The following is a 25,733-nucleotide window of genomic DNA, read 5'->3' on the forward strand; positions in this document are numbered from 1 at the left end:
AATAATCCTTCTCTCACACCTAATATTTGTAACTCTGGCCCAGTTGGGGGTAGTCAAGCCAAGAATGCATTCTCAGCCTCTTCAGCAATCTACAGTTCCCAGAATTCCTTGCAGGGTGGCTGGAGCTATGACAATTAAAACGAGAGAGATTCGGTTCATGTGCAAGGTTAACCTCGCTATGTTAAAGAAAGTGATGGCAATGACAATGAGGACTTTGCTCTGCCCGCATGCATGTGGTTTGTTTGGAGAGAAGCAAACCATGAATCAGTCACCTGAAGCCTCTGCTGGAGGGCCTCAGGTTGGGAAATGCTGGTTTAGACTATTTTCAGTCTGTGAGCTGAGCTGGTGTTACTACTTGTATTTTTGTAGTGTAGATTTGCCCCATGAGCTTTCCTGTGTGTGATTTATCTCATCACTTTTGTGCTTATCGCAAATGGCAGTTCCTGGGGTCTGGAGGACGAATGCTGTAGAACAGGGGTGGCCAGCTTCCAAGAGACTGTGATCTACTCACAGAGTTAAAAACTGACAGTGATCTACCACCTTTAGGAGGGTTCAGGTCGAGGTTGTTGAGCTTTTTTTAGGAAGGAAGCCCTGTTTTGGGGGCTTCAGGGCAAAGATGTAGAGGGAGCCAAAGTTGCTGAGCTTCTTTAGGGGGAGCCGGTGATCTACCAGTGATCTACCAGTAGATCACAATCTACCTGTTGGACATGCCTGCTGTAGAACCTCAGCTCAAAATGTGTTCACTTGACTCCAGCCTTAGTGGAGAGAGCACTTTGTGGGGTTGGCTCTTCAAACATTGAATTAATAACTTTTTAAACCAGCCCTCCAAGGTCTGTGGTTGTTTTAAAAACCTTGTTTTCTGACATGCTTCATCAGTGAGGCGTAGACAGTTTTCCTGTGTGTTTGTGTGTAATGAATGTGTTGGAATTCTCGGCACTTATAACAAGATCCCCAAAGGATCACATCAAGGGGCTTCAAGTTCCCTACCCTGATGTGATTTATCTTTTGAACAGCTAAATCAAGATGTACAATGCCAGGGCAGGGGTGTGTGTGTGTTGTTGTTTGTCTACAAGGGAAGATGTTTGGGAATCAAATACAGTGGTACCTCGGTTTAAGTACACAATTGGCTCTGGAAGTCTGTACTTAACCTGAAGAGTACTTAACCTGAAGCGAACTTTCCCATTGGAAGTAATGGAAAGTGGATTAATCTGTTCCAGACGGTCCACGGAGTACTTAACCTGAAGCGTTCTTAACCTGAAGCGAACCTTCCCATTGAAAGTAATGGAAAGTGGATTAATCCGTTCCAGACGGGACTGTGGAGTACTTAAACTGAAAGTACTCAAACTGAAGCGTACTTAAACCGCGCTATGACTGTATGCTTGCTGGTGGCAAGATCTTACCACAAGGGATAACCTTCCTTCTTTTCATTTCTCCCTCACAGTGGGGTGCGATTGGCTTGCTCGGCTTGTCTCTTTGCCACATCAGAAGGCGACGCGATGGCCAAGCACCTTGTCTTCAACCCCTCGCACGAATTCAGCAACGTACTCCTACGAGGTGAGGGCTGGAGGGGGCAGGTGGAAATCGGGTGATGTCGCATGGCTCCTCCCAAGTCCTCCATTCCTAGCATTTGCACATTCAAACAGAGTTCCTCACCTAAAAGAATCATCACCACCACATGTGTCTTAAAACCTAAAAAATAAAAAAAATTCCTTCCAGTAGCACCTTAGAGACCAACTAAGTTTGTCATTGGTATGAGCTTTCATGTGCATGCACACTTCTTCACTTCCCCAGGTATCTGAAGAAGTGCATGCACACGAAAGCTCATACCAATGACAAACTTAGTTGGTCTCTAAGGTGCTACTGGAAGGAATTTTTTTGTTTTGTTTCGACTATGGCAGACCAACACGGCTACCTACCTGTAATTATAACCTAGGAAACTGCCTTATACTGGTCCATCTCAGTATTGCCCACACTGACTAGTAGCTGCTTCCCTTGGTTTCAAACTGAGACTCTCTTTTGGGAGAGAGAGAGGCATTTCCTCTCTTATTTTATTGCAAGCCTGTTTGAGCACTTCACTCTTGCCCTTGCTGCAGTTCTACTCCCTCTCCTGACCCCACCATTCCCTTTGCCTTGGTACTTCCTGCCTTTTTGCTCTTCCTTTCTCGACAAGCTCAGAGACTACGATGGAAGCCCTTGGGAGCAGCTGCCTAGGAGACACTGGGTTCAAAAAGCAATGGATCTGTGTTTAATGCTCAGAACGTGTGCACAGAACTTGTCCTTGAGACCACACACATTGGGGTATCAACAAGGGATGAGGAAATAAAGGGAAGGCAATGGTGTCGCCCACTAGATAAGTACAGAAAGGTCCAGAACTCTTCCAGGAAGATCACCAGGCCACAGCGGTACTTGACTGAGGGGCTAGACAGATTTGCAGGCTTGAACAGGAAGGTGCCATCAGGAGACCAAGGCCAGTTTCAGGAAGGCAGAATAGGCAGGGAGAGGATGGGGGAGCTAGTCTGGTGCGTATGGGAACCAGGGAGCGGCAAAGCATGGCATGGCGTCTGTGAGCTGCTTGCAGCTGGTTCTCCTTTGGCTTCCTAAGAGGCAGTTTATATGCTGATAGGAAAGGGTAGTGATGGATTGCTGTGCAGACTCAGGGTATGGCTAATAGTTCCCAGAATGCCCCTGAATTTTCCTCTGCCCCTGTGCTGTGATTCCACCTGTTGCCAGTGACCCTGGCTGGCTGTCCAGTCCCTTTGTGTGTCCCTTATTAACAAGCCGCCTGGGGGCAAGCTCAGCCTCTCAATACTTTTATTTCCTCTTTTTTCTAACAGGTTCCACCTGGAGTTCGCATTCAAGGTAAAGTTTTCCCAATTTTCCTCCCATCTGGGCAGATTCTCTTCTTCTGCCCCTCACCCCGTGTGAGGGATCTTTCTTTTACTGCAAAACTGGCCCTGTTACAAGTGCCACATCATACCCATTCCACATTTGTAAGAAATATTTTATTGTGGCAGCACCCACACTCCAAGACTCCCTGTGTATTGACAGGGAAGGTGACTTCACTGTACTCTTCTTGCTGCCTCCCCAGACGTGCAGAATGTAGATGCATGTTTTAATCTGCTTTTAGTTAATGCTGTGATTTTTCTCTTTTGAATCGTCTTGTGAGTTGTTTTGCATGGTTTTTACTGATAATTTTATTGCTTTATTCTCTTTGTAAACTGCTTTTGAGGACCCCCCCCCCCCCGTTAAGCTTGATGAGATAAAGAAAGAAATACTCAGGGACCTTCCTGGTCTTTCTTTCTCTTTTTCTCCCACCCTTCAGGCCTGCCCAGCCCTTTGACAGAGGCGTGAATGCCCCCAGCTCCACCTACCCGCCAATCAAAGCTGCTACCGTGAACACGGCCTCGCCTCTGCCTGAGGACGAGAAAGAGAAAGAGAAAGAGAAGGAAGCACCTGAAGCTGGCAACAGACCCCCTGTCGTCGCTCCCACTCCAGCTCCCGCCACTATCCAGGAGGATGAAGACGAGTGCTTGAACGTGGAAGATGAGGACAAGGAGCCGCCGGTGAAGGAAGCACCTGAGCCGGCAAGCCGAAAGGAACAGCTCTCAGTGAAGAAGCTACGGGTGGTCCTCTTCGCTCTGTGCTGCAACACAGAGCAGGCGGCGGAGCACTTCAAGAACCCCCCGCGGCGGATCCGGCGCTGGCTTCGGCGGTTCCAGGCTTTCCAGGAAGAGAATGTGGCCTCCCTGTCAGAGGGGAAGTACCTGAGCTTCGAGGCGGAGGAGAAGCTGGCAGAGTGGGTGCTCACCCAGCGGGAGCAGCAGTTGCCGGTCAACGAGGAGACCCTCTTCCAGAAGGCCACGAAGATTGGGCGGTCCTTGGAAGGCGGCTTCAAGATCTCCTATGAGTGGGCCGTCCGCTTCATGCTCCGGCACAACCTCAGCACACACAACCGCCGGGCGGTGGCCCACACTCTCCCCAAGGACGTCGAGGGCAGTGCCAGCTGCTTCATTGAGTTCGTGCAGCGGCAGATCCACACCCAGGACCTGCCTCTATCCATGATAGCCGCCATCGACGAGATCTCCCTCTTCCTGGACGTGGAAGTGCTCTGCAGCGATGACCGGAAGGAGAACGCCTTGCAGACAGTGGGGACGGGGGAGCCCTGGTGTGACGTTGTCCTGGCCATCTTGGCTGACGGGAGCGTGCTGCCCACCCTCGTCTTCTACCGGGGCCGGGTGGAGCAGGCCGCCAATGTCCCGGAGACGATTGTCCTGGAGGTGAAGGAGGGCGGCTACAGCGACGATGAAATCATGGAGTCATGGTCCTCCACGGTGTGGCACAAGCACATAAAGAGCCAGAACAGCAAAGGCATGCTGGTCCTGGATTGCCACCGGACGCACCTCTCTGAAGAGGTCCTCTCCGTGCTGAGCTCCTCCAACACGCTGCCGGCGGTTGTCCCCGCCGGCTGCAGCTCCAAAAACCAGCCGCTGGATGTTTGCATCAAAAGGACCGTGAAAAACTTCTTGCACAAAAAGTGGAAGGAGCAGGCCAAGGAGATGGCTGACTCCACATGCGACTCGGACATCCTCCTCCAGCTGGTCCTGTGCTGGCTGGCCGAGGCGCTCGAGGTCATCAGCGACTGCCCCGAACTGGTCCAGCAGTCCTTCCTGGTGGCCAGTGTGCTCCCAGGCCCCGATGGCACGGCCAACACACCCACCCGCAATGCTGACATGCAGGAGGAGCTCATTGCCTCGCTGGAGGAACAGCTGAAGCTCAACAACGAGCCCCAGGAGGAGGAGGAGGAGGAGGAGGCAGAGCTGCAGGACGGGGCATCGGTTGCGCCAGCCGAGGAATCCACCAACCCCGAGATCCTCCACCAGCTCTTTGAAGGGGAGAGCGAGACAGAATCGTTCTACGGCTTTGAGGATGCTGACTTGGATCTGATGGAAGTCTGAGTGCTTTCCCACTTGATCCAGAGAAAGAGTTCTTTTCCTCTCTCTTTTATATATATATAGATATATATATAAAAGAAAATCAATGTTGGATGAGACCATTTTCACTTCCCTGTGGATCTGTGGGTACAGGAGATTAGTAGGTGAACATGCAGACTAATAGCCATTTTATGCTGTCTGTTCATTTCTTTAAAAAGAAAAAATGTGCTTAATTTGTTTTTGTTTTTTCTTAAATCACTGTGTTGCTCTTTTCTGAAGATATATTGTGGGTGAATTATTTTTTGCTTTTCATTTTCTTTACCTCACTGTATTATAGTTTCTGGGTTGTGTTTGTTTTATACTGTGCAAACAAAGTTTTTAATTAAACCACATCATCAATGTGACCTTTTTTCTTTTGGAAAAACCAAGGAACACCAATATGTAGCTAAAGAATGAAAATCTCTACACCCCCCCACACTTTTTTTTTTAAAAAAATGTCATAACACAGACCTCCCCCACCCTCCCCATTTTAACACGTGGATTCAGAAATGTTGATTTCAAGGTGATAACATCTTTTCTTTCTTTTAAGGTATGAATGTTTTCTTTAACACATTGAAAGCTCTATAGCCACCCTTTGAAAATTTGAGGTTTCCTTATTAACAAAGAGGACAGCAATTAAAGGCCGACATCATTGTTTAGGGACAGGAAAGGGGTTGATCCCACCTGTTGGTCACCAGCAAATGGATCTTTATAGACATATAAGTGCCATGCTTTGGGTTGACTGATGATCCACTTTGGTCGAGAGTTACCTGGACTTCCAGGCAGCTGCCGTAACTTCCTCACTTTCTCGTCCGTTGGCTAAACTACTGGACACCTGCTCCTTCTGATTCCTAGCAAGAGTATAAACTGTGGAAGCTTCAAGCCTTTTGACAGCTCCGTTCAAGTTGGCAACATCCTTTCTGGTTGGCTTGTTGGTTGCAAGCTAATCCTCTCCTGGACCATTGACTTTAAATCTTCTGAAAACTATCGATAGCTACTGAATCCTGCTTTCTCTGACGGCGCCAATACACACTACGTCCCCCAAATTTGCTGCTTCAGTTGAACCCAGCTGCACACACAAAAACAAGGGAGAACTTGTTTTTATTTTTCACTGCCAGCGTAAAAAACAGAGACAAAAGAAAGACAAAAAGAGGTGTTTTTTCTACTGTTTGCATGTTTGAGAGTTTTTTAAAAATCGTAACGTATTATGCTCTGAACAATGAAAAGCATTTTGACATGACGAAAAAACGTGGGAGCCTCCTCCCTCCCCCACCCTTCATGCCACTTCTGGTTTTGCTTTTTTCCGTTGAAGTTTTAAGACTCGCCTCTGTGGCCGACGCCTTCCCTCCCTTCCCTCGAAGCCCCCAATATGCCCACCCCACTCCCCACCCCAGTGACTCAAGGGAAGAAGGAAACAGGGTGGGCTGACCTGTAAATGATTAATCTCTAAAATGTACATACGTGGAACATTTAATAAAGCCAGGGAAATGGATTTATAAACGCTGTGTTTTTATTACAGAGAATGACAGCTGGACAGGGAGGGGAGAAGTTTTGTGCCTATTGTAAATTAACAGGCGCTTCAGGCAGGATACCCGATACAACCTGGTGTCCTCCATCCAGGTGTTTTGTACTTCATCTTCTATCAGCCCAAGGTAGCACAGCTGTTTGATGCTGAGGTCAGCGGCGGGGGGGGGTCTGTGTCAGCTGGTGGGTGCTGACAGAACGTAAAGCAGCTGTGGTCAAGCAAGTTGGTGAAGGGAGCACTCAACTGCATTTTCAGTTGTGGGGTCCGGAGGAAAGTGTTATTTGGGCCAGATCCCCAAAGAGACTTTTCTCTTCTGTGCCTTTGGAATGCTGTGTAGTTTTGGTTGCCACATCTCAAAAAGGATATTATAGAGTCGGAAGAGGTTCAGAAAAGGTCCACCAAGAGGTGGCCTTGTAGACAAGCATAAAATTAGCATGGTCTGGAGCAAATGGAGAGTGTTTCTCTCTGTTAAACAACACTAGAATCCCTTCCTTCCTTCCTTGGACGCACAGATTACCACCCCAGCCCCTGCACAAAGTGGATCTTGCCATTCCATCATCTTTTCCCTTTCCAGTCCAAGGGGCTCATCTTCCTCCTCATTCCCACCCCAGTGCCAACCACTTTAGCTGACATTTCTTCCTCTCTTGCTCTTCCTCCTTCTCTGCAGACAGTGTCATGCCCCCTTATCCCACCCTCCCCTCAAGACTGTAAGCAGCTCTCAAACTTGGTGCCGGGGTGCTTTGAAAATTAGATAGCCAACATGGTGCTTGTTCAGATGTTTTGAACGCCTGGCTCTCAGTGGTCCCATGCGTTGGTAGTTGTACTTGCTGCTCCTGAGCGCATCAGGGGTTTAAGAATGAGATTGGTAACAGCAGGGGCGTCGGGTACACCGAGGGCAGGGGTGGCAAACTCTGAGCCTGTATCTGCCTGTCAAACTGCAGAAAGTGGGCTGCCAATTCCTGCCCCTTTTTTCTTCCACTTGGCAAGCGAAGTGTCCATGTGCATTCTCTGGATCTGTGTTGGAACTGAACCACACAGGCCCAAACAGCACCATTCATTAGTGATTACGTTAATTTCCCCTTAAAGGACGGACCCATTCACACAGTCACTAACTGCATGACTGATACGGCACATTCAGTTTAGCCCTCAGCCCGAGTCTGATCAATTCCCCCTACATCAAATAATACATTACCCTGGTGGTAGAAAATCAGAATGTCAAGAAAGGCTGGACTGCAGGCTTCTTCCTTGATGTGCCAGCTTTCTACAATGCAGGAAATTTTCTGGGAGCTTTTTGTAGATGGAGAAGCTTTTTTTATAAAAAAAAATGCACCTCCCACCCTACTTTCTTTAATTGTGTCAGTCCCCACCCCCGACACACACAAACAGCCTCATCACAAGATTAGTCTGACAAGCTCAGCAAGGGGAGAAGCCAGCAATGCTTTAAGATGACACAGTATCAGGAATGCCCGATTCAGGTCAACACGAAGCTGATAGCAGAGAAAAATGGAAAGTTACAGCGAATGTTTCAAGTATAAGAATCATGACATGTACATACAGGCAGAGAGTCTAAACCTCATTTATTCTGTTTACAAAAAAAGAAAACGTCTGAGTTGCTGCCGAAATGTTAGGCATCAAACAGCATTGCAAGGGATTTGGGATTATCTCTCAACAGGAACAGAGACTGCCCACGAGCTCTTGAGCTTCATTCAAAACCGCTGCGGAGAGGGGAGGAATGGGGAAAAATTAGGTTGGCAGTACCCAAATTAGCAGGAGGCAAGAGTTGCATGATGTCTAGAAATGGTTGCAGAGCAGGAAACCGTTTTTAAGACAAAATGAAGCACAGTATTTTGGGGAATGAATATGGAATTACTATAGCCTTTGGGTCCAGGGATACTAGATAAGACATTTAACCATGTTCAGAACGTTGCTTACGAGGAAGTCTGGTCGCAGAAGTGTGCGTGCCTCTTGCTAGGAGCCAGTCATTCCATCTAAAAACCTGCATATTCCTTTCAAGGTTTATTTATAAACACCCAAAACCTAGCTAATCTGGAGGGTATGAGGCAGGGGGCCACATTCCCTTGTGGGGAGCTTTAGGGGCTCATTACAGTTCAGGGATGGCTTTTGGCCAGGAAAACACACTTGAGGGCACATGCAAGAAGCTAAGAAGAGCCTGCTGGATCAGGCCAATGGCCCATCTATCCAAGTGTCTGCTCTCACAGGGGCCAACCAAAAATGAAAGATCATGGGTGGTAATGGGCGTAGCATGCTGAAGAGGTGTGCTCTAAAGGGGCTGGGTGGCTCCCTGGGCAAGAAAAGGAAAATCTAGTGGCCTTTTCAGCTCCTGTTCCCAAAGGGACCATGTGAGGTGAGCAGAGTTCTAGGATGCTCTCAGAGATGTTATTCACTTGGTTTATTTCCCCATCTTTCATGCTAAGGTCCCAGGGCAGGTGACCACAATTTAAAAACACGACTCAAACATGTGACAATCACAAAAATAGACACTAAAAATGCACTTCTCAAGCATGATGAAGAGGCAAGTCTTGAGCCGAAAACTGTATAGCCGGCCCCACCTCTGTGGGAAGCGGGTTCCACAACTTAGGGGAACAAAGGAAGCCCCTCTCCTAAGCCGCTACTAACCCCAAAACTTCTGAGGGAGGTGGAATTTCCATTATGTTCTTGACAGCCGAGGGGGTTTCTGTGAGGGTGTCCAGACAGTGCAGGGTCCAAAAATGCCACCTTCCCAAAGATGCAGGTAGTTTTCCTGGGGCTATGTACTGTGCCAGCCACAAACTGCTTCATTTGAAAGCGGGTCCAAAGGGAGGAGGTGTGCTTACCTGACCAGGTGTGCTATTTCCCAGTTGGTCTCGGAGGAGATGGGCCCTTCTACTTCCACGCCTTTCTCTGTCACCGTCGTGAGCTCGTACTGAGAGAAAGAAGAGTGGGAGGTTAGACCCTCTTGCCAGATGCGCCTGCCTTTTAACAGGACCTCACCTCCTGATGCCGCCTTCCAGCATCAGCTCTGACCATTTGGCCAGGGCTGGTGGGAGACACAAATCCCGACATCCGGAAGGCCGCAGGGTCCCACCAATCCACTGTTCTAATGCCAAGATGCACAGTGGGAGACGTACCCTGTTGAACGAGCGGGCGTCTCTGTAGTAGAGGATTTTCATGCAGCGTTCAAGGAGGCTTCTGGCCTCCTGCTTAGACAGGACGGGCTTCTTTTCCAAGGCTTCCCTCATCAGTGGCTGTGATAGAGTGGGAGAAATAAAATAGTCAGCTGTGCAGCCGCAAGCAATGGGAACTAAGAAGGCAAAAAGAGCCCTGCCTGTGGCCCATCGAGCACCCTGGTCTCACAGTGGCCAACCCAAAGTGGCTGAGCACAGACCGGATCTTTGGCACCTCTTAACATGAGACCGTGTGCCTCCTCCACCTGAGACGCTTACCTGTGCCACGTAAGAACCGTATCCCGTCGCCAGAGAAGCAGCTTCATACGCCACCCCGAGCATGTCAACGTAACCTAGGAAACTGAGAAGGGGGGGGGGCTTTAGTCATAGAATCATAGAGCTGTAAGGGACCACAAGAGTCACATAGTCCAAGACCCTGCAATGTAGAAATATTTCGCCCATTATGGGGCTCGAACCCACGGCGAAGATTAAGTGAATCATGCTTAAGAGGGAAATCGTCCCAAGGCGGCTCCGCAGTGTTTGCAGAAAGGGGAGAGAATTTCCAGACAAGCAGATGCAGAAAGGTAAAGAGAGCCTGCTGGGTCACACGCAGGACTCCGGCACAAGAGCCTTCTCCAGCAACTGGCGTTCAGAAGCACTGCTGCTTCTGGCAGGGAGGCAGAGCCTAGCCAACATGAGTAGTAGCCAATGAAAGCTTCATCTTCCATGATGAACCCTCTCCACATATAAAGGCAGGCAGGCAGGCAGGAAGGCAGAGCACTTTAGCTAGAAGTCTCATCCCATCCTATCTGAATGCTGATTCCAACAGTGCTCCCAACCTTTCCGCCTACCCCACCCCAGGGTGACTAACCTTTCTCCGTTGCTGAAGCCGCCTATCACCACGGTGTTCCAGAGGGGGTTCATCTTGGATCGGCGGCTGTACATGGCTCGGGTGAGCCAGGAGTGAATGGCCTTTGGGCTGTAGCTGTGGCCGTCTCCCAGGAGCTCCTCGTCAATCCTGCAGGGCAGAAGCCAGATCAGATGCAGCAACTGATGTTTTACGGCAAGGAGTGGGGAACCTCAAGCTCGAGGGGGGGGCTGAATGGGGACCCCTATTTTGATGCCTGAATCCAGCAGCAACCCAGACACACAGTCACAGACTACATAAAGGCCAGCTAAGGAACCAGGCTAAGTTCATGTCGGCGCACTATGCCAATCATTTGGGGCTCCTTTTTCAGTCCGCAGTCACCCAAAAAGTCTCCCAAGCTCTTCTTTCTTGGTTCAGCTCATCTGCTGGTGAATTCCCATGCGGGAATAAACACCTCATCCATTCCTGTTCTACTTAAAAGTATTTGCTGAAGAATTAACATTACTGTACAGTGGTACCTCTAGTTACGAACTTAATTCGTTCCGGAGGTCCGTTTTTAACCTGAAACTGTTCTTAACTAGAGACGGGCTTTTACTAATGAGGCTTCTTGCTTCTGCCGCACCGCTGGGACACGATTTTCGTTCTCATCCTGGAGCAAAGTTCTCAAATCGAGGTAACTCTTCAAGGTGAGCGGAGTTTGTAACCTGAAGCATTTGTAACTCAAGGTAAAGGGACCCCTGCCCATTATGTCCAGTTGCAGACGACTCTGGGGTTGCGGCGCTTATCTTGCTTTACTGGCCGAAGGAGCCGGCGTACAGCTTCCAGGTCATGTGGCCGGCATGACTAAGCCACTTCTGGGAAACCAGAGCAGCACACGGAAACGCCGTTTACCTTCCCGCCAGAGCGGTACCTATTTATCTACTTCCACTTTGACGTGCTTTCGAACTGCTAGGTGGCAGGAGCAGGGACTGAGCAACGGGAGTTTACCCCCATCACGAGGATTCGAACCACCGACCTTCTGATCAGCAAGCCCCAGGCTCTGTGGTTTAACCCACAGCACCATCCACATCCCTAACACGAGGTACCACTCTACCATTTATGCAACTACTGGTCTAAGAAAAACAAAGTAAAACCATATACACAGAATCATTCCGTCTTTCTGCTCTTCAACCATCTGGACAGAGTAACAGCCACTATCAGAGCACGTCTAATATAGAAGTCTGTTGCTAAGGAAACCCTGTTGCTGGGAGGCAAAACTATGCAAGAATCATTTCAAGGCTATTTTTAGATTACACTAACAGTTCAGGGCTCTGAGCTGGCTGCTGGATATCGGAGGAACACAGAGGCTGGCAGACAGAAGCCCCCAGAATAACCTCCCGGACCCCCAGGGCCAGAGCTGGGACTCTCATAGGTGCCCTGCCAGTCCAGCAGTGCATAGTCAGGAGGCAGGCTATGGGACAGAGGAGGAGGTCTATCTGTCTTCAGGTTTGTACTTTAAGGTTCTACATTTCTCCAGGAGAGGGCAGAGCCTGGAGGAGGTGAATTGGAGACAGAGGCTTAAAAGGCCTTCATCTGCTCCCAGCTCTTGTTGGGAAGAAACTGCTCCCTGCTGTTGGTTTGGAGAACTTCAGACTTACACCATCTGCTCAATGACTTGCTTGAGGTACTGGTAATCAGCATAGTCGCCCGAAGCCCCCAACACGGTGCTGTCGTTGACCTTCATAATCCTGGAGATGTTGCGGAAGCGGGCGAGCGACCCATAGGAGCCCAGCATGTCGGCCGCAATCATCACGCCACCGTTGAACTTCACCCCCAGGACTGAGGTGCCTGTCACCATGGGGCTCCTTTGAGGGGAACAAGAAGCATCAGAGGGTTGGCTCACAGCTCCCCCTACTCTGTGGGGAATAACTTGAGCTGGAAGAAATGGCAAAGCAGCCCCACATCTCCTGCTGCGTTTTGAGTGCCTCTTCCTAGTTGGCTCCTTATTGGGGGAAAGGGCTGTAGCTCAGTGGTAGGGAATCTGATTTGCATGTAGAAGTTCCCAGGTTTAATTCCTGGCATCTTCAGGCAGGGCTGGGAATGTCCCCTGCCTGAAACTCTGGAGAGCTGCTGCCAGTCAGTGTGGACAGCACTGAACTAAATAGACTGAATTGGTATAAGTCAGCCTCCTGCGCTAATGTTTTCTACTCTGTCCCTGTCAAATCTAACCCCACAAAATGCTGCTTGTTCACACAACACCTATTTCCCACTCTGCCCCCACTGCCTTGGGACAACCATGCTACCCCAGGCAGAGCTAACATACCCCCTAACAAATAATACCAAACTGATGTAGATGAGAAAGGGCCTCTTATTGGTTATTATTTTCTATTAGGCTTCTTAGCTGCTTATTACCTGAAAGTCTCCAAGTCACTAACAACAGATGTAATTCACAATACCTATACAGTACCTAAAACCTTCATAAATAGCTGCAGTATATCTCTTTACCCTCATCCCCGCCAGACCATGATATGGCCCATGAATTTGGTCCATTTATTTAGATGCTGATGGCCTAAATGGGGAAATCGGGATATAATTGGACCCTTGTTCATTGGTTGGGGTGTGTGTGCTGGGACTTGGAGTCCTGCAACATCGGGATGAGGCCACAAAGGCCCCCAACTCTAAAATAAGTAAATCCCCGTTTCAACAAGATATAATTTGTCTAATTTAGCCATTCTTCTCCTCCCAAGCCTTCCTTCTGCACACCCCTAACCCAGAGACGTCAGCAACGTGACGTGACGTCAGCAACGTGACACCACAGGCGCATTCTCTCCCCCTCCCCACTTTTAGGCCTAATTGGGGGCGCTCAACCTCCCCCAGCCCCCTTACAGAGTCCTGGTGACGCCCTCGGCCTGGACTCCGGATCCGTTTCCTGGGCAGGGCGGTGAGTAAAGCGCCCCCGGAGCGGGACCACCGGCCCAAAACGGCGGCAGCGAGAACGACGGCGGAACCTCCATCTTTCCCCGAAGAGCCGCAGCTTAGTCACTGAACAGGAAGAGGCGCCGGCATTCTGCGCATGCGCGGCGCTCGGGGATTCGTTTGTGTCCTCAGTGGCAGGAAACCGAAGACCGTGAGCAGCCGCCATTTTGTGTGTGGCGAAACTGAAGCATCTCTCTAACTTTTTAAAAAGGTAATATACCATAAGTCCTAGAAAGTGCAGACCGCAGAGAGTTACATAAGTATTTTTTAATATTGGGAAGTTGTGGTGCGAGGGGGGCCGCACGGGAGGTATAATTTAAGAGGGCATGTTCCCCCACCCCGGTGTCGCCATCTTGAGTGTTGCTCAAAACTTAGCTAGAGCCCTTATACAAAACCAGCTTAGAGTGACATACGGCGTCGCAGACTTTATGAGCACTTCCTCTATCTCCAAAGGAACTAGTTTCCCGCGCTTTTTTTTAACGCAAAGGATTACGGGAGGGCTTCCATCATAGAGATGCGAACGGCTGCGGCCTACGTTCACATTTTGCCGGAAGTTTCTGCTAAACGTGTCGCTCTAGCCTTTTGAAACCTCTATGGGCAAATCTGAGCACGAGTTTCTGAAGCTTTCTTTCCTCGAGGGGGCGCTCTTTCTCTGTTACCTGAATGGAGAAGCGCCATCTTGAGTGTGGCATCAGTTAACGCCACACCTCTTTTACCCATTACTGTGTAGTATTTAAGTGTATGTTCTGTAATTATTATTATTCCAAGAATTTGCTCATGTAATAGTAATGAATATATACATTCTCTCTCTCTCTCTCTCTCTCTCTAATATTGTATGTCATTCCTTGCTTGCATTATGCACCTTATTTATTAGAATACAAATATTTTTTAAGAAAAGGTTATTTATGTATGCCACTGCAGCAGCCCATGTTTTGTTAGCCCAGAAATGGAAAACAAGCTGTTGTTGTTTAGTCGTTTAGTCGTGTCCGACTCTTCGTGACCCCATGGACCATAGCACGCCAAGCACTCCTGTCTTCCACTGCCTCCCGCAGTTTGGTCAAACTCATGTTCGTAGCTTCGAGAACACTGTCCAACCATCTTGTCCTCTGTCGTCCCCTTCTCCTAGTGCCCTCAATCTTTCCCAACATCAGGGTCTTTTCCAAGGATTCTTCTCTTCTCATGAGGTGGCCAAAGTATTGGAGCCTCAGCTTCACGATCTGTCCTTCCAGGGAGCACTCAGGGCTGATTTCCTCAAGAATGGATAGGTTTGATCTTCTTGCAGTCCATGGGACTCTCAAGAGTCTCCTCCAGCACCATAATTCAAAAGCATCAATTCTTCGGCGATCAGCCTTCTTGATGGTCCAGCTCTCACTTCCATACATCACTACTGGGAAAACCATAGCTTGAACTAGACGGACCTTTGTCGGCAAGGTGATGTCTCTGCTTTTTAAGATGCTGTCTAGGTTTGTCATTGCTTTTCTCCCAAGAAGCAGGCGTCTTTTAATTTCGTGACTGCTGTCACCATCTGCAGTGATCAAGGAGCCCAAGAAAGTAAAATCTCTCACTGCCTCCATTTCTTCCCCTTCTATTTGCCAGGAGGTGATGGGACCAGTGGCCATGATCTTGGTTTTTTTGATGTTGAGCTTCAGACCATATTTTGCGCTCTCCTCTTTCACCCTCATTAAAAGGTTCTTTAATTCCTCCTCGCTTTCTGCCATCAAGGTTGTGTCATCTGCATATCTGAGGTTGTTGATATTTCTTCCGGCAATCTTAATTCCGGCTTGGGATTCATCTAGTCCAGCCTTTCGCATGATGAATTCTGCATATAAGTTAAATAAGCAGGGAGACAATATACAACCTTGTCGTACTCCTTTCCCAATTTTGAACCAATCAGTTGTTCCATATCCAGTTCTAACTGTAGCTTCTTGTCCCACATAGAGATTTCTCAGGAGACAGATGAGGTGATCAGGCACTCCCATTTCTTTAAGAACTTGCCATAGTTTGCTGTGGTCGACACAGTCAAAGGCTTTTGCATAGTCAATGAAGCAGAAGTAGACGTTTTTCTGGAACTCTCTAGCTTTCTCCATAATCCAGCTAGGTCCCAACTAAAGAGGAATGGCAACTTAAACTGATGGAATATGTGCAGCTTGCAGACCTAGCATATGGAATAAGAGAACAAGAAGAACATACGTTTAAAGAAGATTGGAAAATGTTTATTGAATACAGTATATGGGGGGGGAATTGTGTACTGTACACTTGAAAACGCTGGCAGCATTAAGATAAATTCAACAGTGTAAATGAGTTTTGATGGATGTAATAAGGGAATACTGAATGGTTTAGTTTATATAAAATATGCAGGGATTTATGTTATGCAAAATGAACCATGGAAAGTGAAGAAGGGAAGTCATTGATATTTTAAATGAATTTTCTAAATTGTAAAACAGAAAATTTAATATTATATTGTTGTTATTTAGTTGTTTAGTCGTGTCTGACTTTTCGTGACCCCTTGGACCGGAGCACGCCAGGCACCCCTGTCTTCCACTGCCTCCCGCAGTTTGGTCAAACTCATGTTAGTAAGCTTCAAGCTATATATATATATATATATATATATATATATATATATATATACATATGTCCAGCCAGATCAGGCCATTGACCCGCCTAGTCCGACTTCCTGTTCACACCGTGGCCAAATGCCCTAAGAACCAAGTAATCAAGGTAGACTGCTTTTGAACCTGGAGGTTCCATGGGAACATCAGAAGAGCCCTCTAGGTAGATCAGGCGAGAGGCCCAAGTAGTTCAGCATCCTCTTCTCACAGTGAGCACAGAGATGCCTCAGTGGGAAACCCTCAGGATTCAACCACAAGAGCCCTCTCCACTCCTGTCTTTTCCTTCAACTGGTATTCAGAAGCATTCCTGTCTCTCTGATTGCAGAGCATTGCCATCACGGCTAGTCATCACTGATAACTTGATCCTCCAGGAATTTGTCTAATCCTCTTTCGAACCACCCAAGTTGGTAGCCATCACTGCATCCTGAACTGAGGAGGAAGCCATACTAACATTTTGCTTGCCCTTAAAAAATACTAACATTTTGCTTGCCCTTTTTTTGCAATCCTACAATATCCTTTATGGGGAGAGGTGACCAGAACTATAGGAACAGAAGATTGAGATGGGGTGGTGGCTATTATTGGGTAAAGCCGAGGGATTAGAGGCAATGCCAGGATTATTGGGAAGAGCAGATATTTCTCATAAATTGCGACGTAATTGTAAACTGGAAATTAAAATGTGTCTTGCAGTGGAGTTAAGTGCAAACTTAACTCTGTCAAAACCAATACAGCTTACTTCAGTCAAATTGATAGCATATTTGTAAGTCAGGAGCATCAATGAGATTCCCCCCCCCCCGGAAATACCGGTATAATGAGGGAGAAAACATGTGTTCCTCCTTGCTGCTGCCGACACTTTACCTCTGCTGGGCTTCCCTCTCTCCCCACACACTGATAATGAAGTCTCTTCAAATCTCTCCTAGATATGGGAAACTTTGTTTCCTTTTTTAACCTTTAAATATAAGAGGTGAATTGTCTTCACGCTTCTTTCTGCTTATCCCCTCTTTTGGAATGTGAGTGGAATGAAACAATCTTGATTATTATTATTTTTGTGAAGCATTCCAAATATGCAAAATATACAGTACTTATTGTAATAAAGAAATGAGAAATAACTTTCTCCTAGTAAAGATGATTGTATACAACTAAGTTATGCTTATTGGAATGAAAAGACCCACATTAGTAAAACCCTTTGTTTTTAATGGGGTCTGCTACTCTGAGGAGGACTGACACTGGATGCAATCTACAATATTTAAACTGGTTTTTGTGTGTTGCAGAATAAGTGTTTTTCTCCATCTCATAATACTAGAACCGCAAGCCGTTCCAAATGAGATTCAGGATGGACATTCACAGTCAAAGTCTGGAATTTGCTTACAGACGCATTTTAAAAGGCTTTAAAACGGGGATTAGATAAGTAAATTCACAGAGGATAAGGCTATCAATAGCTGCAAATCAATGGTTGCTTTATTATTAACTCCAGTATCAGGAAGATGTCGCTGAATACCAGTTGGCTGGGGACTGTGAGTGATAGAGTGTTGTTGCGCTCATGTTCTCTTTGCAGGTTTCCCCATGGGGCATCTCGGTGGCCTGATCCAGCTGCAGCGTTCTGTGATGTCCTTGTGGAACCTCCAGGTCCAGAGGTAGTCTGCCTGGGATTCCAAGCCTCTTAGGGGTATTTGGTCACTGTGAGAGCAGGATGATGAACTAGAGGAGCCTGCTCCTATTCAGTCCTCTCTGCAATATTTAATACGTGGCCTAGTTTTAAGGAGCATTCACACCTGATAAATAACCATAGCAGAATAATACACCTGTCAATTGAACTGAGGAAGAAGCCATGCTTGCAAGGTTGTATCTCCACCCCGCCTATTTCCCACCTACAGTACTTTTCATTTCACATTTTACAACGCCCATAAAGGTGGCCAGGACACATTCTTATCTGCAGTTGTGACTTTGTCCTTCCTCAGTCAAGGGGGTGGGTAGGGCCTTGTGGAAGCAACTGGAGGAACCTGAATCTATCATTTTGTTTCACTTTCCCCTATTGACAGGTAGGCAAAGGATATAATTAACTTCCCCTTCTACATTGCAGTCTCTCTCTCTCTCTCTCTCTCTCTCTCTCTCCCTCTCTCCCTCTCTCTCTCTCTCTTTTTAAAGGCCAACAGCGGTAGTGCAGGTATCATGCTTACGGCCATAAGGAGACCAATTCATCTTTCTTTCTAGCTATTCATTAGACAAAAGACTTACATATTTTCTTTAATAGGCACCAGCGAGCAGAATCTGCTTGCTCGCTAGGTTTTGGATGGCTCGTAGCCAACCACCTCGGGTAAGGCCTGGAAACAGCTTGTCACTTGGAAGGCATCCAGAGAGAGAAAGAGGTACAGATTTCTGCAGCTGGCTCCCTCCAACAGCATGCTGTTTTCCTGGAGGGGGGAACTGGCAAAAGTGCATCAGGAGAGCTTTGCTGGATCTGACCAGAGGCCCACCTGGTCCAGCAGCCTATTTTCACTGGGGCCAATCAGATTTCCACAGGCAAGTGCCCTCCTTCATCAGAACAGAAAATAGCATCCTGGATCAGGCCAAACTCCCGTCTATGTCCTCCATCCTTTTCTAACAGTGGTCATCCTGCAAGCAGGACGTGACTCGTGAGTACAGTACTTTTTGCACACCTGTGATGCCCCTGGGGCTGTTTGCTCCTTGCTGTTGAACTTAGAGGCACTCATAAGTAAGAAGGCAGAGGACTCTCCACTGTTGGAAGGAAGCAGGGTGCCTCTGAATACCACATGCTGGAAACAGCAGAAGGGGAGAGTTGCTGATGCGCTCAGCTCTTGCGAGTGGGCTTCCCACAGGGGCATCCAGGGGCATGCGGTGAAATCTTTCATAGGGGGACAGTTAGGACCAGAGGCGCCAGCTTGCGAGGGTGATGTCACACATTTGAGCATCGCTCCTCCCTCCCTAAGCCGAGCAGAAGCTCCCTGGGCTTTGGGAAGGAGGCGTCAGGGAAACATTTAGGAGGCTATTCTATACCCCCAGTGCACTGACCGCACGCCAATAGGGACATCGGGCTGGCCACTGTGAGAACACGATGATGGACAGTATGGGTTCTTCATATGCCCCTATGCACAGGAAAATAGATGGTAGCAGACGCTTCAAAATGCCGTCCCTGCACAGAGAAGTGGGGAAAGCATACTGCAGCGCTGCTGTTCTTTTGCAGTCTGTGCACAGCTGATGCCTGCCAGCCCTCAGGGTGTCTCCCGTTGAACTCCCCCTGCCTCCAATTAGAGGCTTGGCCTTCGCCATCCCGAGAAAAAGCTGGCAATGTCGCACAGAGGCGTTCTTGTGAGTGATGGCGCCAAACATTTGTGGTTGGTCCGCCCCCCCCCCCGCCCCCCGGTCTTACACAGGCAGAAAAGAAAGTGACAGTGCGGTGATATGATTAAGGTTAACGAGCTGCTGATTACCCAGCGCAGAGCATAATTTGGGTGACAAGGTTTCTGGAATGATGCGCTGCAGCAAATCGCTTGTGGGGCTGCGGAAGAATGGGAGCTGGCTGGCTTCCACCCTTTACCCTCCAGGAGCGGCGTTCCAACTGGTGTGGTTTGGTACAGGATTCCCACAGCCTGAAGGGGGAAAGTTCACTGCCGTCTGATTGCTGCAGGGGGAGGTTGTCAATGCAGGATAGTTTTGACCTTAAAAGTGCAGGTGCTATATTTTCTATTCCTTGTTTATTTGTTTATTTTGCGACACAATAAAATCTTTAATAACAAATTTTTTTAATAAAAAAAGCCAGTTGAACAGGGTGGTGTATCCGAAGAAGAGATCAACATTCCACACTCTGGCGATTCACATACAGTTTGTAAATTAAATGAATTGCACTTGCAACAGAAATGTGGGCAGTGCTGAGGCTCTTGGGCCTGCCAATCAGAAGGTTGGCGGTCCAGCTTCTGCCAACCTAGGAGTTCAAAAGCACACCAGTGCGAGTAGATAAATAGGTACCACTGCAGCGGGAAGGAAAATGGCATTTCTGTGTGCTCTGGTGCTTGTCACAGTGTCCCGTTGCTCCAGAAGCAGTTTAATCATACTGGCCCCATGACCCGGAAAAGCTATCTGTGGACAAACGCCGGCTCCCTCGTCCTGAAGTGAGAGCAGCACCGCACCCATTAGTCGAATTTGACTGGACTTAACTGTCCAAGTTACCTTTACCTTTTACCTGTTTCCACAATGACTTTGTTCTGACTTCACTGTCGAAGGGAGTATGTATTTGAATGCCAGCTGCTGGGAATTGCAAGCGGGGAGAGCACTCTGGCTCTCAGGTCCTGTTTGCAGGTTTCAATCTACCGTACTTGGCTACTGCAAGAGAAGGATAACAGAATCGTAGAATTGTCCTAAGGGTCATCCAGGCCAACCCTCTGCAGTGCAGGAATCACAGCTAAATAATCTCTGACAGATGGCCATCTAACCTCTGCTTTAAAAACTCTAGATGGACCTTTGTCTTGATCCGGCAGGACTTTTCTCATGTTCTTGGTGTGTAAGTGTATTTGTATATAGTAGGATTCTCTACTGCAACAATTATCAGGTGTCTTGAGAGAGCCAGCAGTTCGCTGAACTACTGGATTGTAAAAGCAGCACAGCCCACACTCTTGAGGGAGTTTTGGACTTCGGTTTCACCAGGGGTGGAAGAATAGTGTTGGTATTTCCTTCTGATCTGATCTGATCTGGTCTGATCTACAGAGCTCTTGAAACACCTGATTAGGAAATGGACCTGCTATTTGCTTTGGTTTGTGTACAAGCAAACAGAAGGCATGAGGTCTCCCCCCCATCCCCCCCCCACACCAGAATCAGACATTGACGTTTAAGCTCCTGGATTTTCTTCTGACTCTTGCCAGTCAGCCCCACAGAGGGAGCAGGCCACACCGTCCAAAGTTTATGTGTTCCCAGCAGACTGCTTAGGATGGCGATGCCGCTGCTAAGATTTCTTAGTACAGTATACATTTTTTTAAAAAAAAAAACCCTGCCTTACTTTTATAACTGTGCAGGACCAATGACTGCAGAGCATATGGATGCAGAATGAAGCCGACTCTTCAGCTGTGGGCAACTGGGGCAGCCACCGTTGGGATGATCGAAGAACCACATTCCCTGCTTTAATCTGTTGTGGGAGCCAGGTTCAAACTTCCCGACTGCTGCTCTGGAGAGAGAACAGGCTCCCCTACCGCAGCAGCAGACAATAAACACTTGTTCTTAATTTGTTCTCTCCGGCAACAGGTCTGGCAAATTGAAGTAGTTAGGGCCAAAGGAGAGGAATGCGTTGTTCTGCAGCGAGTCATCCGGCTCCCGGGGAGTTGTGTATATGCGAGGCCCAGGGCAGAAAAGCAAACCAAGCTTCTCCGCCACCGTGAAAACACAGGCTGGTCCAGATCGAGTCATACCTGTTCTTTGCCCACCTTGGCTCTGTCGATCCGGTTGTTCTTTTCCGCCATTCTCCGCTGCTGCCTGCTGTGGAGGAAGAGGCCCTTCGGGGGAATTCTTGGCAGTGGTGGCAAGTGATAAAATGGTCAGTGGAAGGGAAGGAGGCAGGCCTGACAGGAGCCCAAGGTGAGAGGTGGCGTGCTGTCTTTACATTGCCGTCCGGAAGGGGAAATCTGTGAGGTGAGCTACACATCCAGGTGTCAGGAGCGGTAATGCTCAAGCCAGACTCCGCAAAGCTTCTCCGCGGCTGTGCCAGCATCACCAATGGTTTAGAAAGTGACGGAATAGTTTCTGGACTGAGCTGGAAGCACAACTTCACTTTTACACTTACCTTCCACATATTTTATTTTAGAACGTTCCCACGGTCAAGGAGAGTATCTCCTGTATTTGTGGGCATGACTCCTTCTTTGAAGGAAGCAGAGCAGGGGCCCAGAACAGGGACTCTCACAGAGATGCAACAGGAGTTTTCTCCTCTGACGGTGGCTAAAGGTGCCTTGCACCTCAATCGGGAATAATGAACTGCTCCAATGGCACCTGACACATAACAGCGCAGAATTCGGTGTCGCCGGTTTGGTAGGCAGGGAGGCTGGAGCAGAGAGTGAGAGGCAGTGGATCCCATCCTTCGTAGTGATGCTGTTACTTCAGGTAGCCCACAGTTGAGGGCTTTACAGGGATAGGAGACACAAAGGAGGTGAAAGCTTTCTCTCTTGGCTAGACCAATTTAGGTCCGTGCTGTACTTTGGGAGCGTGAAAGCTTTCAAGCTACACAGAACCCTTTGCTGCCCTGAGCTGTTTATTATGAACTGTGAGCAGTGAATAATAAACATTGCACTTTTATAAATATTTCTTTAAAAACCCCGAAATTAATGACTGGTTGAGCCAGAAAGTGTCAAGAAGAATCTAAAATCTGGTCGCAGTTAGAGAGGAGAATTGCCTGGGCAGCCGTAGCTGGAGATGTCTCTTTAAACTTCTGCTCTCCCCATCAAGGATCTAATCTGATCTCTCCGGCACCCTCAGATGTGGCTCACGGCAATGTTTTCTTAACTTCTGGGCTCACTACCCAAAATCAAATCGACATGCTATCCGAATGGGGTCAGCCACGGCCATGTCTGAAGGGCTGTTTGTTTGCAAGAGGGTTGCAGAGTTCATACATTGATCTCGAGCGGAAAAGGCTTCGTCTTCGATGGCCTCATCCCTCTTGGGGAAGAGTCTCCCTCGCCAGTGCCAGCTGTCCTGAGATACTCTTTGCCCAGACTTAAGAAGTTCGGCTCGAGAACTTTTCCTGCAGTCGCCAATGCAGCCACATCGAGAGCGATTTTAAATCAGGGGGTCAGGAACTAGCGGCCCCCAAGTCAAACCCAGCTTATTTAAGACAAAATGTCATTCTGGCCTCGTGGATAGCCACCAAAAATCAAGGAAAGGGGCATATGAGGGAACTGAGCAGGGTTCTTCTTATCCCACCAACCCTTCAGTTTTTGGCAGGCTGGTTATCCAGCAAGAGTTGCTGTTGACCACATGTCAATCTCCCAGCTGTGGGGATTTGGCAAGGCTTCAGTTTTGACCCAAATGGCAGCCTAGCCAGTATGTGAGGCCAAGATCCAGCCTTGGAATATGCAAAACAAAAATAAGAGTTCCATGGAGCATGTCCAGAGTGCTTTCCCCTCCCTCACCCACTGTAGCTTTGACAGTGTGTTGTAGCAAAATGACAAAAGGGCCCTGTGCCACCCTGAAGACCTTTATTAAGCCTCAAAATGTTGACTTTCTTAAAAATAAAAAATGGCCTGCGTTTTTAAAATGGATTATATATATATATATATATATATACACACACACATATATACCTACATATACATGTATATATATTATACATATATGTATATGTATACAGTACATATATGTATTCATATATGTATGTTTATATATACATACATATTTGTATACATGTGTGTGTGTGTGTGTGTGTGTGTAATATAAATGGGCCACACAACACAGCTATCTTTATTTTCAGTTTTTAAGAAGATGTTTTCCACACTTAGCCAAAACAAAGGCTCTTTTAAAACAACAAATTTCAAAAAATAAAATGCCATTTTTCCTAAAAGGCCAAGGCCTGGACTGGTTGCTAAGGACGAGGCAGCCTCACCGCCCGGTTGCTAAGGGCTCGTTCCAGCCCCGCCCCCTCGCCCGAAACTCGGCAGCCATTTTTATTCTCCCTCCCGTTCGTGGTCCAGCCCTCTCCATTCCCGCCTGATGACGTGTAGCCGCTTATGCCACGCCTACCAAGCTGGTGGCAGGGGAGAAAGAAGAGGGGGGGCGGGGGACTGGAGAAGGGAGGGAGCGCGGTCGCCCGGGGAGGGAGGGAGCGGACGAGCGAAGGGGCCGGGCCTCCCAGAGAAGCAGAGCCAATGGGAAGCCGGGTGGGCGTGGCCCCGACGCTTGGTTCAGGTAACAGGTTGAGCCCGCCCGGGCAGAGGCGCAGAAGGTGTGAGAGGCGAGCGCGAGCGGGGCAGGTGGGGGCGGCTGAGGAGGAACCAAGAGGGTGAGTAGGGCTATGAAAAAACCCCTTTTTGATTGTGAATAACGCTCTCTCCTTCCCTTCCAACCCTCCTTTTGAAAGCAGCGGTCCCAGCCGTGCGCCCCACCCCATATCCTTTTATGGGTATCGCCCCCCCACCCCAATTTCTACCCTTCCCCTGTTCACTGTCCCTAAGCGAGGACGGGCGCCCCCTTGTGTTTAAGGGTCTTTCCCCAACGCCCAGCGGCTGCTTTTATTTGCTGCCTATGGAGTGGGGGGCGGGTTAGGGTGCTGTACCTCCGCATCCTCATTTTTGCCCTTCCTCAGCCCTCCACCTTAGCTACTATAGCATCTCCTTTCAGTCTCGGGGGAGTTTGTGCATGCCATTATTAATTGTTATAAGCCCTCCTGCTTCCAGCTGCTATTGGTGTCACCCCTCCCCGCCGTCTTTTAAAGAGTTACTATGTTTCCTTGGAAAGAAATCCAGGCAGTCTCCCTTTCTCCTGGCACAACTGCACTCTCCGTTTTTTCACCGGGCAGGATCTGATTTGTCCTCGTCTTCAACTTTTTAACCCTTTTAACCCTGCTGGTTGAAAACCAGTGCTTTCGGAGACCATGCCTGTCCACCCTCTCCAGCCCTCAGGAGACACTGCCCCCCCCCGTCCCGCCCCCCCCCCAGTTTAAGTACCTAACACTGGGATTTCTGGGTTGCATCCAACTAAGTTCTAATTTGACCCATTAGAATTTATGGACTTGCATTAGTCACAGGGGTGGACTTTGGTAATATGGTGCCTGAAGCAAGGACAAATTTGATGCCCACCTCTAAATATTTATTATTTTCACAATAATTTCTTTTTTTATGTATTATTGTTCTGCACCCCCTTGGCTCAGCGCCCTGTGCAGGGGAAGCACCCGTGTTGCCCTAAATCTGGCACTGTTTGTGGAGCCTGTTAATTTCTAGAGTGGGACTAACATTGAATACAATCCTCTCCTGCTGTTTCTGGTTTTATACCCCCACCATCTAGGGGTGTGGTACACCATTTGTGATAAATACTTCCTGTGTGTACACACACTGTGTCACACAGATAAAGAGAGAGTGTGTGTTTATGGTCACTATCCTGCCCCAGAGAATGCCCCCATAATCTGTCACTGTCTGGCACTTTCTCTCTCACACATATACCCACACACACACAACACAATTGCAATCCTGATTTTCTGCCCTGTGCACACTGAATTCGCCCTACAGCTACACCCCACACCTGGAATTTTGCTCCCCCTTGTCTCAAATCCCCCCTCCCCCTCCAAGATTGCTGTCACAGGGAGGGGCTGTGCTTCCTCTTTCTTCCATTTTGGCTATATTTTCCCATAGTGGAACACCTTTAAAACGCCAACTGACATAACTCTGGGGAGGAATGCTTTGTTGGCATGCTGCTTTCTGAACGGTGTGGACTGGCCTCTCTGTGGGGCTAACTAGCACGAGCCGGCAGAAATTCCAGGAGCCTAAATGTTGATGCCTGGTTCTGGTGCCTGGGAACTTTGAAATTTTTGCTTGGTTTCCTTCTGCATAAAGTGGGAATAGGGAGTGTAAGAGTTTCTTTATGTTCTTAGGGACTAGCACCATGTTATTCCATCACATCTTGCGTCAACGTAGCCCTGTTTGCCAGATGGGTTGGTGCAGG

At 48.3% G+C, this 25,733-nt stretch overlaps 3 protein-coding genes across 6 annotated transcripts in view; 2 read left to right on the top strand and 1 right to left on the bottom strand.

Moving 5' to 3' along the window:
* Positions 1–7,994, top strand: part of POGZ (pogo transposable element derived with ZNF domain) — a 44,493-nt gene extending 36,499 nt beyond the window's left edge. For all 4 annotated transcript variants that reach the window (XM_060269601.1, XM_060269599.1, XM_035097984.2 and 1 more), the window contains 3 exons: positions 1,442–1,554; positions 2,835–2,859; positions 3,323–7,994. In XM_060269601.1, the coding sequence (XP_060125584.1) occupies positions 1,442–1,554; positions 2,835–2,859; positions 3,323–4,955 (1,771 nt within the window). In that variant the 3' untranslated portion in view covers positions 4,956–7,994. The remainder of the gene's footprint in view (positions 1–1,441; positions 1,555–2,834; positions 2,860–3,322) is intronic.
* A 61-nt stretch (positions 7,995–8,055) lies between these two features.
* On the bottom strand, positions 8,056–13,562 carry PSMB4 (proteasome 20S subunit beta 4). Its single transcript, XM_035097987.2, has 7 exons — positions 13,393–13,562; positions 12,165–12,371; positions 10,531–10,677; positions 9,939–10,020; positions 9,624–9,740; positions 9,330–9,418; positions 8,056–8,210 (listed from the first exon to the last, which is right to left on the bottom strand). Exons 1-7 carry the CDS (start codon positions 13,518–13,520, stop codon positions 8,198–8,200), a joined length of 783 nt encoding a protein of 260 aa, XP_034953878.2. The 5' UTR covers positions 13,521–13,562; the 3' UTR covers positions 8,056–8,197.
* Positions 13,563–23,984: 10,422 nt separating this feature from the next.
* CGN (cingulin) overlaps positions 23,985–25,733 on the top strand; it is a 54,537-nt gene continuing 52,788 nt past the window's right edge. Inside the window, exon 1 of the mRNA XM_035097881.2 lies at positions 23,985–24,078. The gene's annotated coding sequence lies outside the window, so the exon portion shown is untranslated. The remainder of the gene's footprint in view (positions 24,079–25,733) is intronic.

The sequence above is a fragment of the Zootoca vivipara genome, chromosome 17 (genome assembly GCF_963506605.1).
Source record: "Zootoca vivipara chromosome 17, rZooViv1.1, whole genome shotgun sequence".
NCBI lineage: Eukaryota > Metazoa > Chordata > Lepidosauria > Squamata > Lacertidae > Zootoca > Zootoca vivipara.

Coding starts and splice junctions, on each gene's coding strand:
- PSMB4 (XM_035097987.2), bottom strand. CDS start 13,520: ATGGAGGTTCCGCCGTCGTTCTCGCTGCCGCCGTTTTGGGCCGGTGGT. Junction 12,372..13,392: donor GAGGGCGTCACCAGGACTCT/GTAAGGGGGCTG, acceptor TTCCCCTCAAAG/GAGCCCCATGGTGACAGGCA. Junction 9,419..9,623: donor ACGCCCGCTCGTTCAACAGG/GTACGTCTCCCA, acceptor TCTTTCTCTCAG/TACGAGCTCACGACGGTGAC.